Source organism: Eleutherodactylus coqui, chromosome 1 (genome assembly GCF_035609145.1).
Source record: "Eleutherodactylus coqui strain aEleCoq1 chromosome 1, aEleCoq1.hap1, whole genome shotgun sequence".
NCBI classification, from domain to species: Eukaryota; Metazoa; Chordata; class Amphibia; order Anura; family Eleutherodactylidae; genus Eleutherodactylus; species Eleutherodactylus coqui.
Genome location: NC_089837.1, coordinates 217,570,836 through 217,590,874, shown reverse-complemented (window position 1 = coordinate 217,590,874; position 20,039 = coordinate 217,570,836). Strand labels below are relative to the sequence as shown.

At 42.9% G+C, this 20,039-nt stretch overlaps 1 protein-coding gene across 7 annotated transcripts in view; it reads right to left on the bottom strand.

The window, feature by feature from the left end:
• Nucleotides 1–20,039, bottom strand: part of LAMA2 (laminin subunit alpha 2) — an 834,596-nt gene that overhangs the window by 512,167 nt on the left and 302,390 nt on the right. For all 7 annotated transcript variants that reach the window (XM_066605535.1, XM_066605537.1, XM_066605536.1 and 4 more), the window contains exons 10-12: nucleotides 17,128–17,288; nucleotides 11,951–12,091; nucleotides 6,736–6,912 (exon numbers count right to left, since the gene is read on the bottom strand). In XM_066605535.1, the coding sequence (XP_066461632.1) occupies nucleotides 6,736–6,912; nucleotides 11,951–12,091; nucleotides 17,128–17,288 (479 nt within the window). The remainder of the gene's footprint in view (nucleotides 1–6,735; nucleotides 6,913–11,950; nucleotides 12,092–17,127; nucleotides 17,289–20,039) is intronic.

The following is a 20,039-nucleotide window of genomic DNA, read 5'->3' as shown; positions in this document are numbered from 1 at the left end:
GATGAGGGTTGGGATTTCACAGGATAGGAAATGGGGGAGTAAGGCAGCAAAGTAATCCAGAAACAGGTGAGGAGGACCTGGGGGGCGGTAAATGACTGCTACTTGTATGGACAGCAGACAGAAAAGCCATTGGGTATGTACTTCGAATGATGAGAAAGTGAGTGAGGATGACCTGAAAGGGGCATTGCGGAGAGAGTAGAACACCTACTCCTCCACCTCGCCTGTTTTCCTGCCTTGAATGGGAGAACTGCAGGCCACTGTAAGACAATGCAGCTGGGAACGCAGTGTCAGACTGCCGTAACCATGTTACGAAAAGAGCTAGCAATATAGAAACATAATCCAAAAATACCGGGGTCTTCTCTGGGCCAAAGCTCATTTATGGACTAATTAATGGACTAAAGCATGATTGAAAACTGCTCTGTGGTCACATGAATCAAAATTTGCAATTCTTTTTGGAAATCATGCATGCCATGTCCTGCGGATTCAAAAGGAGAAGGACCATCCAGCTTGTTACCAGCGCACAGTTCGAAAGCCTTCAACTATGATGGGATGGAGTTGCACTAGTGCCTATGGCATGGGCAGCTTACACATCTTGAAAGGCACTAATGTCTCTTTCAAGGAACGCCTTACATATTTCAGCAAGACATTGCTAAACCACATACTGCATCCATTACAACAGCCTGGCTTTACAGAAGAAGAGTGGGGTGCATGAAAAGAGGCATGGGGCGAAGGACGAGAACATTATCCTCCCACTATATAAGGCACTTGTCAGGCCCCACATGGAATACTGTATACAGTTCTGGAAACCAGTGCTAAGGAAAGATGTTGCAGTGCTTGAGGGGGTTCAAAGACTGGCAACTAAACTAATAAATGGAATGAGAGGACTGGAATACCCAGAGAGGCTATCAAAATTAGGATTATTCACTCTGGAAAAAGACGGCTAAGGGGCGATGAAATAACTATGTATAAATATATTAGGGGACAATACAAGGATCTCTCCTATGATCTGTTTATACCCAGGACTGCTTTGGTGACAAGAGGGTATCCGCTAGGTCTACAAGAAAGCAGGTTTCATCACCAACACAGAAGAGGGTTCTTTACTATAACGGCAGTGAGACTGAGGAACTCTCTGCCTGAGGGTGAATACCCACTTGCGTTTTTCTTGTGCGTTTTTTTCACGCGATAAAGGCGTTTTTTCACGCAGTTGTCAATAGGACTTTCTAATGTTAAAAACGCATCACACAAAAATTGCAAAGCACCAACTTACGATGCGTTTTTAACATTAGAAAGTCCCATTGACAATCGCGTGCAAAAAAGCACGGATATCACGTGAGAAAAACACGCAAGAAAAACGCAAGTGTGCAGGAGCCTGAGGACGTGGTGATGGCAAAATCCATTGAGGAGTTTTTAAGAGGGGACTAGAAATCTTTCTAGAGCGCTAGGATATTGCAGGATATAGACATTAGGTGACCAGTGGGGTTGTTGTTCCGGGTCTTACATTTAAGTAGTAGAACTATCGAAGGTTGATCCAGAGATTATTCTGATTGCAATATGGAGTCGGGAAGGAATTTTCCCCCCAAATGGGCTAATTGGCTTCTGCCGCTTAGAGTTTTTGCCTTCCTCTGGATCAATAAGGGGGTTGAAACAGGCTGAACTAGATGGACATTGTCTTCATTCACTCTAATCTACTATGTTACTGTGAGCCCGGGTGCTGAACTGCAGTCCAGAAGTTTCACCAATAAATGCTTATTTACATTTTACAGCGTCTCAAAGATTTTGGAATTAGGGGTGTATGTTTGGACGGGGGAATAATTTTGAATGGAAAGCTTTTATTTTTACTTTGATCTTTACACCTGTTAGGATTTTTTTCAACCTCTCATGCCTTTAATATATTATCAAGTATTTATAAAAAAATATATTTTATGCTATAAATATTAATTAACTGACTTTAATTTCCTACAGAGCATTTCTCTATTAAGGGCTAAGAGATCTAATTTCCTCATCCACTTTAATACCATCTCTCTTTCAGCCTCCTTTTATTGCACTTTGTAATGTGCATCCTCTGACAGAAATAAATTCTAAATAAATAAAGAACAAGTCAAACCTTCAGGAGCCATTGTGATGGTAAGCTACTTAATCATTCGAGTAAAAAATGTCATCATGACTATAATTCACATGATGTAACATGACAGTTAAGATGTACTGTGGTAATTTGTAAGAGCTTTCAGTATTATTGAAGTATCAAAAATTTATATGGTTCACTTATTAAGTCAAATTGTTTCATTCAGACAGAAAAGGCTGATACGAAATCACAAAAGACCAAAGTATTACACTGGGGAGGAAAAAAAAAGGCTTGTATGTTAAAACGATTTATACATAGTGTTATGATTATTCCATTCAGTGAGTGGGAACATGGAGATAAGAAAAAGATAATAAATAGCTGTGAAGCAGATGAAATACTTTGCTTTTGTTACTTGTTAAAGCTTGGAGCATAGAAACTTAAAATTAGGATTTCTTTTTGAGGATTGACAATGCCTGACAGCCTGGATGACACATTCAAATGACTCTCTGATGGACTTTAAAAGATGTATTTCTTCTAAAAATTAGACAGCGAAAGGAAACAATTTATTAACGCTATTTATGAATGCTTGTGGCCTACTATCAACTCCAGACTAGAGCTACATGGCAGCAATAGCTTGCATGTTGTTCATTGGAAAATTGCAGTAAAACTGAGATAGGCACCTTGCAACCAACACATATATTGTGATACAGTCAAATTTCATGTTATACTCATATGGTCACTTACAATTTAATTTCCATGTGGAAACTTTGAGAACGCAGTAGGCATCTCACAGTTTTTTTGAATGTTTGCAGACCCCTCTATAAGGAATGCTGTGACTAAGCACCCAATAACTCTGAAGTATGAAAGTACTGTATTTTTTTAAACTATAATATTCACTTTTTAGCAAGAAAAATCTTATACTCTATAGTTATGGAGAGACTTCGCCTGACATCCTTGGCACAGAAAACAAGAACTACCTTCATAAATTGTCTGACTGCCTGGAACTGCCTTCTTAGGGCCCATTTAGACACAACAATTATCACTCAAAATTCTCTCAAAAGCCACCTTTTGAGCGATAATCGTTGGGTGTAAATGTGCCCATCTTTTACTTTCAGTTCCGCATCGTACAACAGAACAGCTGATAAGCAGGACCGCACGCTATGTTCTGCCCGGGGAGCCCTGATAACAGCTGATTACATTGTCTAAGCTGTCAGCCCCATGGCAGGGCAAAGGGAATGTATTCAGTGAACATCAGGTGGTCTGTTCCCTGAATACAGCTACCAACAGCTCACACATTACTAATTGGCACTTTTAGGCCTTAGTACCAAGCAGTAGTTTTATGCAAGATGATCGCTCGGAAGCCATCTTTTGAGTGATCATCTTTGTGTCTAGATGCACTTTTACTTTATTGACACTCCTTTATTAAAACACCACCCAAACCTCCTGTCTATAGCAGTCAGCAAAAAAGCATCCCCTGTAGCTACCTAACCCATTAGATGCCTCCCACTACCCTTCGTGGGCGAGCCGTCTGTATACCATGTGATTCTTCTTCCTGGACTTATCAGCAGGCCCCATGCAGCTGCTGTCACAATCTTGCCCCAAATTCTCCTTGAGCATGAGTGAGCGGACAACCTAAGGAATTGCTATTTAAAATGGTTTCCTTGCAAGTAAGTCTACTGCTCTCATATAACCAGCGTTGAATGACCCATCATGTTGTAGCATACGATGGAGCAACATGCAGGCAGCACAGAACTTATATATTGAAACCTCATCATCAAAGCTGACTACAGCTACTCCCATTTAGGCACCATACTTATTATATTTCCTCAGCTCACCCCCCCCCCCCACCTGTGCTAGCGACCCTCTTCCCTCACACCTCCTCTGGTCCCTCTGGTCCTTCTCCTCGGTAGTTATCTTCCCCCTCACCACTATATTCAAACTCTCTTTGACCTCTGGCATTTTCCCCTCCTCATTCAAACATGCTATCATATTCCCATTGCTAAAGAAACCGACTTTTGACTCAACCTATGCTGCCAACTACAGACCCATCTCAAATCTCCCCTTCATCTCCAAATTGTTAGAATGCATGGTCTACTCCCGCCTTATTAGCTACCTCTCAGAAAACTCTATTTTTGACCCACCTATAGTTCATCTTCCGCCCTTTATACTCGACAGAAACCACCCTTACAAAAGTGTCAAATGTACTCCCGACGGTTAAATTGAGGGGTGACTACTCCCCACTGGTTCTCCTCGACGTCTCTGTAGCATTTGACACTGTTAACCACAAACTTCTCAATATGCTTTGCTCCATTGGCCTAAAGGACACTGTTTTTTCCTGGTTCTCCCCCTACCTATCTGACTGCTCATTAAGCATATCCTTTGCACGCTCTACCTCTCCTCTTCCCCTTGCTGTTGGGGTCCCCCAGGGCTCGGTCCTTGATCCCTTCCTCTCCTCCATCTATGCAGCCCCTACTGAACAAACCATCAGGAGATTTGGCTATCAGTACCATCTCTATGCTGACATCACCCAGCTATATACTACTTCCCATGACATCAATTCAGCATTCCTTTAGAATGCCACTGACTGTCTGTCCACTATGTCTTCTCTCTACCTAAAACTGAACCTCTCAAAAACGGACCTACTCGTGTTTCTGCCTTCTCCTAATCCATATCATCCTGACATCTCCATCTCAGTGTGTGGCACCACCATAACTCCCAGACAACCCACTGTCTTGTAGTTATATTCGACTCTGATCTCTCTGTTACCTCCTACATCCAATCTCTTGCCCGAACATGTCACCTGAACCTCAAGAACATTGCAAGAATCCACTTTTTGCTTACTATGGACATGCTAAAAATGCTCACTGTTGCCCTCCTCCACTCTCAGCTGCATTATTGCAACTTGCTGCTGATCGACCTCCCCCGTGCCAGACTCTCCCCTCTCCAATCCATCCTGAATGCGGTAGCTAGCTCATCTTCCTGTCCAGCTGCTATTCGGACACCTCTGCCCTGTGCCAGTCATTGCACTGGCTGCCTATCAAATGCAGAATTCAATTCAAATTCACTACCCTCATCCACAAAGCTCTCCATAGCATCGCACCACCCTACATTGCTTCCCTCATCTCAATCCACCATCCAGTCTGCGCCCTCCGCTCTGCTAACGAAATCAGATTAAGCACCCCTTTAACTCGAACCTCTCATTCCCTCCTCCAAGACTTCTCCAGAGCAGCACGAGTCCTCTGGAACACACTACCCTAAACTATGGAGTCAAACCCTGACACACAAAATTTCAGGCGTGCTTTAAAAACGCACCTCTGGGAGGCATACCAAATCCCCTAAGCCAAACCTCTCTTTATGCCACCTGATAACATGCTCCCTGTTTTACTGATTGCAATCCCTGCTAGCTGCAATCAACTGCCCCCTGTAGTCATACCGATTCGGACATTATTTGAACATTGTCTATGTGTATAGTATCCCTTACTCTCCACCTCGCCATACCGTGCACATCTCCAGCCCCTTTACCTTCTGTATCACCCCATTATTTGTAGTGTGTTTTGGAAGCGCTGTAGAATTTGTGGCCACTATATAAATAAAGATTATTATTATTAGAACTGGCAGCATTCATGTTACATTTTTTAGCACTATCAAATTTACAGAGTCTATTATTTGTCATCTTGTACTGTATTTCATATAGATATCTGTCTGGGAAGTATAAATTCCTATTTCCTTTCAACATTCAAAAACATTTTATCTACAAGCATGATCAGAGGTAGCTGCGATGGAAATTTGTTTAGCTGCTGGTCTGCATTTTCAGAACATAAAATGTGTGCTGGTTGAAATAGTTATACTTCATGTCTGTAGTGTTCCTCTGTTTCTTAGTGGGTGTTCTTTTTACTATAAAACAGCTACTATAGTTACACTATTTCAGTGTTTGTCAGGACTAAACTAAGCTTGACAATTCTAAGAATTGATAACAATATTGCAAATATTGCTAAATCAGTAACAAATACATAGTTAATACTAATGAAATATTCTTAATAATTATAAGGTTCTTATTAATATAATGCATCTTATTGTTCAGTAATTTGCTATTAATATTGATCCTCTAGGCATATTTATATGTATAAATTGCTCAAAGCGGTTGTTCAAGATCATTTCTTTTAAAAAAACATTTTTCCCATGCCAGAAAAGAATACCCAAGCTTATACTTACTTCTGTTAGCTACCTGCATTTCCCATGCCAGCATCTCAAGGTCTCCCGATGATGCTGTGTTTACAAGCTGCAGCAGCCTGTATATGGGTTGTCATAAGCTGCCGCAGCCAATCACGGGAATCAGTGTTAAAGCTCTGCTGCAGTCTGTGACAACCCATAAACTGGCTGCCTGAGCTGGTAAACACAGACAGGCACAAAGGATATAGAGGCAGTGAAGAAAATATGGGAAGCCAGTAGAGTTGAATATAAGCTGGTTTATTATTTTTTGGCATTGGTGGTACATAAAAAAAAAAAATCTCAGGAGACCCCTTTAAAACGAACATATTTGGATGATAAGTGAATTCAACCTGGCCTCTTGTGCACAATCTTAAGAATAAGCCAGTTATTATTTTAGAAGAACATTCCGTAACAGTAGCAATAACCAGTAAATTAGGAAACCGGAGTGCGAAAATGGGACTTACTTTGTTGCGCAAGTATGAAGCTGGAGCCGACCAATAAATGACATCCAATAGTCCTTGGGATCGTGCATCTACTCTTCTAATACTTAGTTGCTGTGGGCCATCATATCTGTCTTTAGTAGGTTCAACTTTAATGTTACCATCTAATTCTGTAAGGTACCAGCCATTCATATCAGTAATCTGGTGAAATAAACATTTGTTACATCTTGAGTGTGATTGCTTAAACCATGAGTTTCTTTGCAACTTAAAAGTGACTGTCTATTTGTGGTCTCAAAAACAATTAACAATTCAGTATCTCTCGGTTATTTAATATTCTAAATGCTTGCTCTTTGCCTGATTTTAGTGCAGTTTCATTAGGACACAGCTGTGGGCTGATGACCAAGGCAAGCTGTATTGTAAATTCTCATCCCTACACTAATGCTGGGAGAATGAAGCATGATATATGGGGGCCTTCTGTTCCTCCTGTGTTATCTTGTATGTATATATTAGCTATTACTGCTATGTTTCTTTCTTGTTCTAAGGGCTTTTTCACACGACCGTGTTTGTGTAGTTATTTTCACGTGCAAAATCTGAGTGTGCAAAACACAGAGAATAGAACCCATTGATTTCAATAGGCTCGTTCCTATGAGCGTGTGTTGAATGAACATTTTGCACGTAGAAAAAAGTAGGGCTTGTTCTATTTTTCTGCACTTTGTGCAGCAAAGGCCCCAAACACAAGGGGAAGTGTGAAATAATGCACAAAACACGGGAAAAGAACACATTTGGACCTCATTAGCCTAAATAGCCTTAATATCCACGGAAAGAGTGTGTTGCGGAAGCTTGTAAACTGGCAGTGCATGCACAAAAAGTATAGATGCGCAGACATGTGTGCAAATCAACGTCATCCAACTTCGTTTATGTTTAGAGATGAGCGAGCATACTCGTCCGAGCTTGATGCTCGTTCGAGTATTAGGGTGCTCGAGATGCTCGTTACTCGAGACGAGCACCACGCGGTGTGTGACTGCTGCCTCTGATTGGCTCAGCGGGACCAATCAGATGAGAGGCAGCAGTCACACACCCATTCATAAATTCATGAATGGGTGTGTGAGTGGAATCTGCCTCTGATTGGTCAGGCTGTGACCAATTAGAGGCAGCTCAGTCAGCAGGCGGGGATTTTAAATCCCCGGCTGCTGAATACTACTCACAGCTGTTCAGAGCAGTTCAGGAGGACTGCCGCTGGCCGCGCTGAACTCCGTCTGCCGGGACAAGGTGAGTATATATATATTTTTTATTTTTACACATTTCTGGATGAATTGCAGGGAAGGGCTTATATATTTAAACCCTTCCCGACAATTCATCCCGCGATCGCCGGCAGCCCATTGCTTTCAATGGGGCCAGCTGTATTGCCGGCTCCATTGAATTCAATGGGCTAACATCGTTCTTCTCTGCCACAGCTGTTACAGCTGTGGCAGAGGAGAACGATGTTTATGCTGACAGTGCGGTGGGGGGGGGGGTGTCTCACTCTTGCCACTATTGTGGCTTAATAGTCGGACCTGGGAACTTGAGATGCAGCCCAACATGTAGCCCCTTGCCTGCCCTATCTGTTGCTGTGTTGTTCCCATCACTTTCTTGAATTTCCCAGGTTTTCACAAATGAAAACCTTAGCGAGCATCGGCGATATACAAAAATGCTCGAGTCGCCCATTGACTTCAATGGGGTTTGTTACTCGAAACGAACTCTCGAGCATCACTGAAAGTTCGACTCGAGTAACGAGCACCCGAGCATTTTGGTGCTCACTCATCTCTATTTATGTTCAAACAAATATTGTGCTGCGGCGAGCATTTTTGCACATATGGCCGACTGAATAATTGCTAATAGTGGGCTCCTCTTCGACAACATATCTGCTGCTAGAATTCAGGCAGCTGCAGGACGGAAGCTCGAATGTTCCCCCAATAGTATAATATATATATATATATATATATATATATATATATATATATATACACTTGTGTGTGTAATGGTGGGCAATATCCAGAGAATAGAACCCATTGATTTGAATCAGTTCATTCTCATCTATCATTTTTACATGCATGTAATGACAAAAAATGCAGAATGCCCTATTTTAGTGCACATTTGTGCACCTAAGGCCCCATAAGGGTTTATAGGGGGGTTCTAATATGCACCCAATACCCATGCAATTGCGAAATACACTGCACAATTTGGTGGCAAAAAGAGCAAATCTGGAATGTATCAGGCTAAAAAGCCTTTAAAGTCAGGGCTCGGCTGTGAAATGTCCCAGCCAGTGCAAAAAGTACAATATGCACAAAAAGTTCCGCAAAAAAAACTCAATCACAGTGCAAATACGTTGTGCTAATGTTTGCTTTTTTGCACATGCGCCTGTGTGAGTCCGGGCTGAAAGTCGATTGTGTATATGAAGAAATGTGTGCAAAAGCTCCTTTTAAGTGTGTACGTGTAAAAGTGTGCCTTCTTTATGTAAGTGTTACAGTATGGCTCTATTTACATAGGGTGGTATTAATGTGTTAACAATTATACTAAAATCACATCAGCAGAAGACGGATGTTTTTGCAGTGGTGTTATAGCAGTTGCGGTTTTTACGGCAGCCGCATTAAAAATGCACATGGTTTTGCCAATGTGGCTTTTGATGCAGCTTTTACCACATCAATACATCCTATGTGAATACGGTATATATATTCACAGGGTGTATTGTCCACTGAAGATTTTGCTGCGATTCTACAGCAAAGCCGGCAAAGAATCTGCGTCAAAATCTGAATCCATTACACATGCATTTCCAGTGTGTTTTGGTACAAATTTGCTGCAGCTTTCACTTGAAATGGAGCGCAGTTGCGCCTGAACGAGGGCGGTCCCTTCTCCTTTGCCGGCAGTACAAATTCTGCACCAGAGGACTGGAGTTTGAAAATTACAGTGGGAAGACAGAGGCTGCCCAATCTTCCCTGCACGTAGTTTAAGTACCTGCAGGAAACATAGGGCAGGTCCTATTTTTTCCCGGCCGTACAAATCACGACTGGGAAAAGAAATAGTGAAAAAACAACTGAAATCCCATAGAGATCAGTGATTATCACAGCCGTATAAGAAGATATAACTACACTCGTCTGAATCCGCCCTAAGGCTGTCAGAGAGACGTGTTTTAGCACATGCAATACGCAGAAAATAGAACCCATTGATTTAAATAGGTTCACTCTCACCTCTGGTTTTGCGCTGACTTTTTGTGTGTGCAAAAAATAGAGGCAGCATACTTTATTATACTGTGAATTTGCGCCCCAAGGCCCTAAGGAGTCTATAGGAGGTGCACAGCCTATTAAATCATGGGGACCCGCCCCTTGATTTAAAAGGCTGTGCAGCCTAATTCGTGCCATATGTCTAAGGTCCCTCTAGTACACAAATGGGCACCAGAATAGAGCATGCTGAATTTTTTTTTTGCACACACAAAATGTGCTTGCAAGAGTAAGAATGAACCTATTGAAAACAGTGAGACCTATTATTTGCGCATCACACACCCAGAATTTGTGTGCGCAAATACTCATGGAAAAACGCCTGCTTGAATCCGCCCTAAGAGCTCATTCACGCTAGCATTGTTCCTTCATTCAGTCTTTCCTGGTCTCTGATTTTTGGAGCAGTGAGACGAAATTAAAACAGAATTAAGTAGATCTGCTTTTTCATCAATGACTTCAATGGGATTCTAAAAAACAAAAATCAAACAGAAAAAATTGAGTTTACTTTGTTCTGCTTGGTTTCCATTTTTTAAGAGTAAAAAATACCAGTCTGGAGCACTATTTGTTCCGTCTAAAAAAAAAAAAGCAAACTCGATTTAATTCCATTTTATTGTGTCTATACAAAAAACGGAAGCCAAAATGGAGGGAAAGTATGAATGAGCATTAAGTTTGATTCTGCTACTGTTTTCATGTAGTAAGCTCTGTTCTGTTACTGCACTTTTTCAGTCAGCTGGCCTCTTTTTCCATTTGCAAGTAACTGTGGGAGAGAAGCCTCTGCCAGAGGTGGCTGGTAGTAGCTTACTTCCTTCTCCCTACAAACCCATGCAGTCTTAGCTGAATGTTCTTGTGTATGGGGGAATTGGAAGGGATGGCCTAATGAGCGTTGGGTCAACAACTCCAAACTCTATGGGCAGCAACTTCAATCTGACGCACCACTAAAGGTGCCTGAGGCAATATGAACCCTAAATACAGCCCTGGCAACAATATCATTTTGTTGTATCAGGGCTCCCACCCACTGGCGATATTTTCTCCACTGCAATGCGATTCTAAAGTTAAAGTCTCGCATCGCAGTGCGAGAAAAAAATTGGCATGACTCCGGGGATATCGGCATCACGCCGACATATCGCCAGCCTTTTCAATGGAGCCAGCGGCAGCAGCGCTAGCCCCATTGAAAAGACATGGAGAATGCCGGGGACTTCTGCCACAGCTGTGACAGCTGTGGCAGGAGTTTCCTTCATCCCCGCGGGGACCGCGGGGATGAAGGAATCCTCTGCCACAGCTGTCACGGCCGTCACAGCTGTGGCAGAAGTCCCCGGCATTCTATTCCATTGCTTTCAATGGGATCGGCACAGCTGCCAATTCCATTGAAAGCACTGCTTTGGCAAGCCCCGTGGAATGATTATATAATAATAATAATCATGAATTATCATGAATGAATAGCTATGAGCTATGTGTGATTGGCTGAGCGCTCAGCCAATAGCTAAGCAGTAGCTGCTATTGGCTGAGCCCTCAGCCAATCTGCACAGCCCTTTCAGGAGGCGGGGATTTTTAAATCCCCGACTGCTGAAAGAGCTCAATAGCAGTGCCGGGGAGCCAGCAGGAGGACGCGGCTGAGCGCAGGAGAGGTGATTATGATTTTTTTTTTTTAAATTTCACACTTATTGATGATTATCGGGGAAGGAAACTCCTGCCACAGCTGTCACAGCTGTCACAGCTGTGGCATAAGTCCGCGACATTCTCTCTATGCTTTTAATGGGGCTAGCGCTGCTGTCGCTAGCCCCATGAAACCATTCGCGATATGCCGGTTCTATACTGGCCTCTTTCTTGCGCTGCGATGCGAGATTTTTCTCTTGCTCTCGCAACGCAAGAAAGAAAATATCGCCAGTGGGTGGGAGCCTTTAATGACAATAATTGTAGATATTCCATCAACAGTAATTATATTTGGTCAGTTTCAATGGACTTTCAGTACAGTTTACGAATGCACTTACTTTGGCGTAAGAAAGTCGGGAATCAATGCAGATGTTAGAAACTCCAGAACAAAAGCACTGATCACATCCTCTGGGATTGTCTCGCTTGGAGTTAAAGAAGCCATGCTTACATACGTCACAGTTATCTCCTGCCACATTTTCCTAGAAGAAATAAATTGATATTGTATGACAATTAATACATCACAATTCTCCATCATGTTGTCAACTTGTTAAGTCACCTAAATCACAAATCAAAGAGACCACAATTTTGTAATTGGTTTTCTGCTAGCTGACCATGAAACTTTAGACTGAGTTTACACACTACAATGCTGCAAATATATGATTTGGTATGCAATTATTATGATGATTGTACACTTAGAGCACATTTATATTACAATGTTGGTGTCATTTTTCTGTTTTCAAAGTTAATGCAAATTTTACTAAAGTGGTTGTTGCTTGACAAAAGTTACACCTTAGCCATAGGCAAGGTGATAAGTTGCTCATCTGTGGGGGCTTGACTGCTGGATCCCCACCAATCCAGAGAAAAGGGACTCACGGTTGCCAGCCACAACAGTAATTTTTGTAGATACCACATCTACATGTCAGACCCTCAAAAATAATGCTCTTGAATTAGAAATTAAAAGGAGGAGTTAAAAGGAAACCTGTCAGCAGATTCATGCTGTCCGAACCAAAGACAACATGTATCTGGAACAGGAACGTACATGCAGGGCTGTTTTTGATTCCGAAACACTGTGGCATTTTGGGAAAAAAAAACTTTGCAGATCAGCGCAGAACAGAGACTGGAATCATGGTGGTAGCCCCCCCCCCCCCTTCCCCAGATGCTCCCTGCTTGCTTGTAGGGACAAACCTGTCAATCTATGTGATGGCGGGCAGGGAGAGGCCAGAGAAGCCCCATTCCTTTGGCTTTGGGATTTGTCCCATGCCAGTTTTCAGAGTCTATTTATTCTGAAATGGTGTAAAATTCCAGAGCAATATACAGTCCTGCGATGTGCGTTCCCAGGATCATGCTGATTTTGGTTCAGTCAGCATAAAAATCCATGACAGCTTCCCTTTAAAAGAAATATCTGACAGCAGAGATATGTATAGGGAGGATACATAATGGCAGATGGTATAATGTCATTATGCTTGTATGGCACATGAAGATACTATAACCATAGATCAAGAATGTCTACCAAAAGTAAGAAAACTAAATATATTTATAGGGCAACCTGATAGATATATCTGTGACAGGCAGAGATAATATGGATGCACCTATATGGGTGGGTATATCCATAGCATATACTATAGTAATATGTAAGGTGTAAGTTAGAAGTTGTTGCCTTGCTCTATTTAGGGGCAGAGTTTCCCTTATAACCTATCACATTCTACCCCTTACCTATATACTTCACACTACTGTATCCTGTGGCTAGACCCACCCATATATCTGCAACCATATAATCTTCATATGTCCTGGATACATCCATCAGCAGCCTGCTGCATTCTCCCCTTCAATGCTTTTGTTGGCTCAGAAGGGTCTCTCATGTGTTCCTGTACCCAGCCTGTGACCTCACTCCATGTGACACCCTTAGGTCCTCTTGTCCTGCTCCTCTCAGCTCCTCCCTGACTTTTTGACTCCTACAGACTACTGAGTCAAATCTGCAGGCACCTCACTAGAGACCGCAGAGGTGAGTAAACCATTAGACACACAGGTATAATCTAATCCTTTCAATCATCTTGACTAGCCAAGATGCTGGTATTAACCACTTAGAATGCTAGACCACCAGGCATATTGGAATTTATGCATTCTTTACATTAGACTACTAGGATGATTAATACCATTAACCCCTTAATGACACGGCCTATTTTGGCGTTGAGGACCAAGCGATTTTTTGGTATTTTTCCATCTCCATTTTTCAAAAGCCATAACTTTTTTATTTTTCCGTGGACGCGGCCGTATAAGGGCTTGTTTTTTGCGTGGCGAGCTGTAGTTTTTATCGGTGCCACTTTTGGGTACATAGACAATATCGTAAAATTTTTTTTTTTTTTTTAATGATAACAGGGAGAGAAAACGCATCAATTCTGCCATAGATTTTTTTTTTTTTTTTTACGGCGTTAATCATGCAGCATAAATGACACACTAAATTTTTTCTGCGGGTCGGTACGGCTACAACAATACCAAAATTGTTATATTTTTTTTAGGTTTTTACACTTTTTTGCAATAAAACCCCCTTTTTTTGGAAATCTTTTTTTTTTCTCTATAGCTGCATTCAAAGTCCTGTAACTTTTTTATTTTTCTATGTACGGAGCTCTTTAAGGGCTTTTTTTTTGCGAGACGAGCTGTAGTTTTTATTGGTACCATTTTGGGAAATGTACGGCTTTTTTGATCACTTTTATTGCATTTTTTGTGAGGCAAAATGTTAAAAATTAGCATTTTGCCTCTGTTTTTTAGCGTTTTTTTTTACGCTTTTTGTCGTACAAAATAAAAAGCGTGTTCAACTTTTTGTACACGTCATTACGGACGCGTCAATATCCAATATGTGGGGTTTTAGGTTTTTTTCCCTTTTTTTATGCTAATATTAGAAAAAGCATAAAAAAGGGGTTTTTTACATTTTTTTTTTTTACATTTTTCTTTTTTTTACACTTTTCTTTTCTTTTTTTTATACTATTTGAGTCCCTCTGAGGGACTTACATCACTGTGCCTATGATCGCTGTCATAAGGCATGGCAGAGCTCCTGCTCTGCCATGCCTTATCGCTTGTACAGCGATTATAGGCACAGGCAATACAGGACGCCAGTGTCTGGCGTCCTGTTGCCATGGTGACAGGCCGGGCTCTCGCGATGACATCGCGAGTTCCGGCCGGAGACACACAGGGATCGCGATCCCTCTGTGAACTCTTTCCCTGCCGCGATCTACTTAGATCGCGGCAGGGAAGGGGTTAACAGCGGGGGGCGCATCTCCGATGCCCCCCGCTGTTGGAGCGGGACGCCGGCTGTGACTGACAGCCGGCTCCCGCTGCGGGATAGCGCGGGATCTTATGTGATCCCGTGCTATCTCCAGGACGTACCAGGTACGTCATGTTGCGGGAAGTACCAGGCTGCCATGACGTACCAGGTACGTCCAGGAGCGGGAAGGAGTTAATTTCTTTACCTATGTAGACCGCACTGGATAAAATGTATTAACCACAAAGTCACCATATACAATCAGGGATTTAAAGATTAGCTTGATGATGATGATGATTATTGTCCCCCAAGTCATCTCATAATACCAACACTATTATTAACCCTTCAGCAACACCAGATTTCAGGAAACAAAATGTATTAACCCCTGAGTGAGCTACGTTGAAGAAGTCATTGTTAAAATATTCAGGAGATGTAGAAATGATGAAAAATTGGTGTGGCTCGTTGTGAATGCTTACACTTGCAAAGGGGCCCAAGTATTCTTTGAAACCCCCTGTAGCTTTAGTTGAAATGTTCACACTGGTTGTAATTGTGGTGTTTTTCTAGCATAAAAATTACATCCCACACTGCAAAGGCAATATGCACTGATCAGACATATCATTAAAGTCACTGACAAATGTGAATAACAGTGATTATCTTATGACAATGGTTCATGTAAAGCATTGGGATATACACTGAATGGCAACTTTGTTAGAGAATTCTGCAGTTTCATATTTGGAGCTCCCTAGTATGGAAATTAGACATGTGACCTGGGAATGCAGCATAAAATCAAGTGAATAAAGGTCCATTTAGACAGGACAAATGTTGGGCAGACAATGTGTGTCCTCGCTCCCATGCTTCTGCACTGGAGCTAGTATAGCTGGCTCACTCACAGAGCAGCCAGCCAGTGGCGGGGCGGCTGCAGGAGATTTCTCACCTCTTGCTCTCCCGCCCTTCTTTATTGACTTAACACTTCTCCATTGACTTTATGCAGCAAAAATGGTGGACGATCAGCTGATCGCTCATCGTTCAGTGTAAATAGCGGCCGTTCAGTACTGAATGGTCGCTGTTTTAAGTCAATGGAGAAGGGTGGGAGAGCAAGAGGAGAGAAATCTCCTGCAGCCGCCCTGCTAAGAGCTAATGATACTAGCTCTCAGCTGTCCCTGCGCTGAGCCAATCAGAGGCAGCCCTCACTCACCCATTCATGAATTCATGAATGGGTGTGAGTGAGGGATGCCTCTGATTGGTCAGGCTGTGACCAATCAGAGGCATCTCATTCAGCAGGCGGGGATTTTAAATCCCCGGCTGCTGAATACTACTCACAGCTGTTCAGAGCAGTTCAGGAGAACTGCAGCCTGCCGCGCTGAACTCCGTCTGCCGGGACCAGGTAAGTATATATATATTTTTTATTTTTACACATTTCTGGATGAATTGCAGGGAAGGGCTTATATATTTAACCCCTTCCCGACAATTCATCCCGCGTACGCCGGCAACCCATTGCTTTCAATAGAACCGGCTGTATTGCCGGCTCCATTGAATTCAATGGGCTAACATCGTTCTTCTCTGCCACAGCTGTTACAGCTGTGGCAGAGGAGAACGATCTTTACGCTGACAGTGGGGGGGGGGGGGTCTCACTCTTGCCGCTATTGTGGCTTAATAGTGGGACCTGGGAACTTGAGATGCAGCCCAAAATGTAGCTCCTCGCCTGCCCTATTCGTTTCTGTGTCGTTTCCATCACTTTCTTGTGTTTTGCAGATTTTCACAAATGAAAACCTTAGCGAGCATCGGCGATATACAAAAATGCTCGAGTCACCCATTGACTTCAATGGGGTTCGTTACTCGAAACGAACTCTCGAGCATCACTGAAAGTTCGACTCGAGTAACGAGCACCCGAGCATTTTGGTGCTCGCTCATCTCTAGATATGACTGATCAGTATACAGTACATGTGCATTAAAAAATCACATTGGTTTACCCATATAACAATAAAACAGCTTTGAAATGATAACAACCCCCCTTCTTTAGTTGTCGAAAAAGTATTTAAATAATCAATATCAGTAGCAACCCACAAATATACAGTGCAAACATACCAGAGTAAATTAAACATTCTGTAATTTGAATACTATGTAGTTTTCCATCAACTACACAAAAAATTTTTTTGCCTGTTGAGATTTTACCGAAAATGTAATTTTGACACCAGACAATATATATCCTTCAGACAATATATATCATTCAACATATATCCATAGACATAAAACAGTTACCTTACAAATGCAAGGATCAACACAGGGATCTTCATTTATACTTCCCGAAACGCTGCAGTTACATTGTAGACAATCTGGATATCCTGTATACCCCAGATCACACTGATTGCATTTTTCTCCTGCATAGCCAGGTCTGCAATAGCAGGATCCAGGTAGTAAGTCTAGATAAATAGAAAATGAAATAGTTGACTTTATAGATTAGTTGATTAAGCAAACAAATGTTTTCTCCAGGCATTGTATATATGCTTTGGATAAGTAGAAATTGTCAAACTGCTGTGATGGTCAGTGGGTGCAACTAAAGTGGGTGCTTAGATTGCAGTCAAATCCGGTCGACTTTCTGGATAAATCCGGTCCATGGAACATTGGTAAAAGGTAAAGCTCCCTGGTGCAAGCACCGAATCGTGACGAATCCTATGGTGATGTCACATCGTGACTAGAGATGAGCGAGCATACTCGCTAAGGGCAATTGCTCGATCATTGCCCTTAGAGAGTATCTGCCCGCTCAGGAGCAAAGATTTGGCTGCCAGCGGCGGGTGGGGAGCGTGGGTAGGAATGGAGGGGAGATCTCTCTCTCTCCCTCTCTCCTTCCTGCTCACTGCCGCAACTCACCTGTCACCCGCGCCCGCACCCCAACCTTCTCTGCCGAGCGGGGAGACACTCGCTAAGGACAATGCTTGATTGAGTATTGTCCTTAGCGAGTATGCTCACTCATCTCTAATTGTGATGCTTTCTTGGCAGATGTCAACCTTAAGCTGGCTACCTGAACCAAATGGAGATTTAACCGGCAACCTTCAGGTCGTGAGCGAGAGCTTAGGACTGCATACTGCTGCCTCAACACTCTGCACCACATGAGGCTCTTGTGGAACATTAGGGGGCCCATGTGGTCTCTCTTACCCATATGAGGAGACCAGCATTATAAATGAAGCATTATATTTGGGGGGCCCTGCTCCAGATTTTGAATTGGGGCTAAGCAGCTCCAAATTAAACCTGTGGATTTAATGATGTCACTAATGTTTCCCTCCTACCATTTATTTTTTTTCTTTGGTGTTTTTAAACACTTGTAAAGAAAATAACAAAGCTAGGAATTTCAAGCATTTTTAAAAGAGATTTTAATGGCATTTTTATTTTATAATGCTTATTGCCTAAAGGGATTGTCCCACGCCGAAACGGGTTTTTTCTTTTTTCAACAGCCCCCCCGTTCGGCGCAAGACAACCCCGATGCAGGGGTTAAACAAGAACACCGGACAGCGCTTACCTGAATCCCCGCGCTCCGGTGACTTCTTACTTACCTGCTGAAGATGGCCGCCGGGATCTTCTCTCTCGGTGGACCGCAGGGCTTCTGTGCGGTCCATTGCCGATTCCAGCCTCCTGATTGGCTGGAATCGGCACGTGACGGGGCGGAGCTACACGGAGTCGCTCTCCGGCACGAGCGGCCCCATTGAGAAAAGAAGAAGACCCGGACTGCGCAAGTCTCCGATTCCTGTTCTCTTCTCTATATGCGCTCAATGATGTCATTGAATGGCTCTGATTGGCTGAAGGCACGTGTGTTTCTGGAGGCGGGGATTTCAAGCCCTGCGTCCAGAAAGCAATGCTCTGCCGGGGACCAGGAGGGAGCGACAGCCTGCAGCAGCACCGCAGAACGCCAGGAGAAGTGAGTAATGATTTTTATTCTTTGCTCCACTGTATTGCCGGTGTATAAGGTGACAGTTGGGGGGTCGTCTTATACGCCCCGTCGCCTTATACGCCGGTATATATTTTTATTGTAACACATTTCTGGATGAATTGCAGGGAAGGGCTTCTATATTTAAGCCCTTCCCGAAAATTCATCCTGCGATCGCCGGCAGCCCATTGCTTTCAGTGGAACCTGCTGTATTGCTGGCTCCATTGAATTCAATGGGCAAACATCGTTCTTCTCTGCCACAGCTGTTACAGCTATGGCAGAGGAGAACGATCTTTATGCTGACAGTGCGGGGGGGGGGGGGGAGAATCTTGCCGCTATTGTGGCTTAATAGTGGGACCTGGGAACTTGAGATGCAGCCCAACATGTAGCCCCTCGCCTGCCCTATCCGTTGCTGTGTCGTTCCCATCACTTTCTTGAATTGCCCAGATTTTCACAAACAAAAAACCTTAGCGAGCATCGGCGATATACAAAAATGCTCGGGTCGCCCATTGACTTCAATGGGGTTCGTTACTCGAAACGAACCCTCGAGCATCGCGAAAAGTTCGTCCCGAGTAACGAGCACCCGAGCATTTTGGTGCTCGCTCATCTCTAATGGAAACCTTTCATTTTTGCTAAAGACTTTAAAGTAACACTGGACCACAGCATTTTCGATTTGAAAATTCCACTGAAACTGCAATGTAAAATACTGCAAAATGCTGTATGTAAACCCAATTTAAAGGAATTTCCAAGATTTGAAATAAAGAGCCCCCTATTGTTCTAGAAAGAGTGCTGCATCTGTCCATGGTCTATGTTTGGATTTGCAGTTTAGCTTGAGTGTAGTTTGTGTAAGGTTATTTTTCTAATCCTGGCCAACCTCCTTAATCTGAGACACTCAGCAGATTATGATGATACCATAAAACGACCTCATCATCTGCAATGTCAGGAAACCTGTGGGACCCTGCTGCTGCAAACACTGGAAGAAAAAGCGCTACATGCAGTGCTTTTTCTTCTGTCCCAAGACCAGATAGCTGGGCAGAAAGCGGGTGCACCCCGCTTGGCGGAGTTCAGTTCCGTCCACAGATGGAACCATTTGGCTGCGGGCATTCCCCTTTCCAAACATAGTAGAAAGCGGAATCCCCATTGTAGGTGTAAAACCACATTAAGTAAATTTAAGCATGCCTGGGATAAACATGTACTGTGTCTATCCAAAGAGAAAAGTTAAAAAGTAGTAATAATAATAGCATAAGGGCAA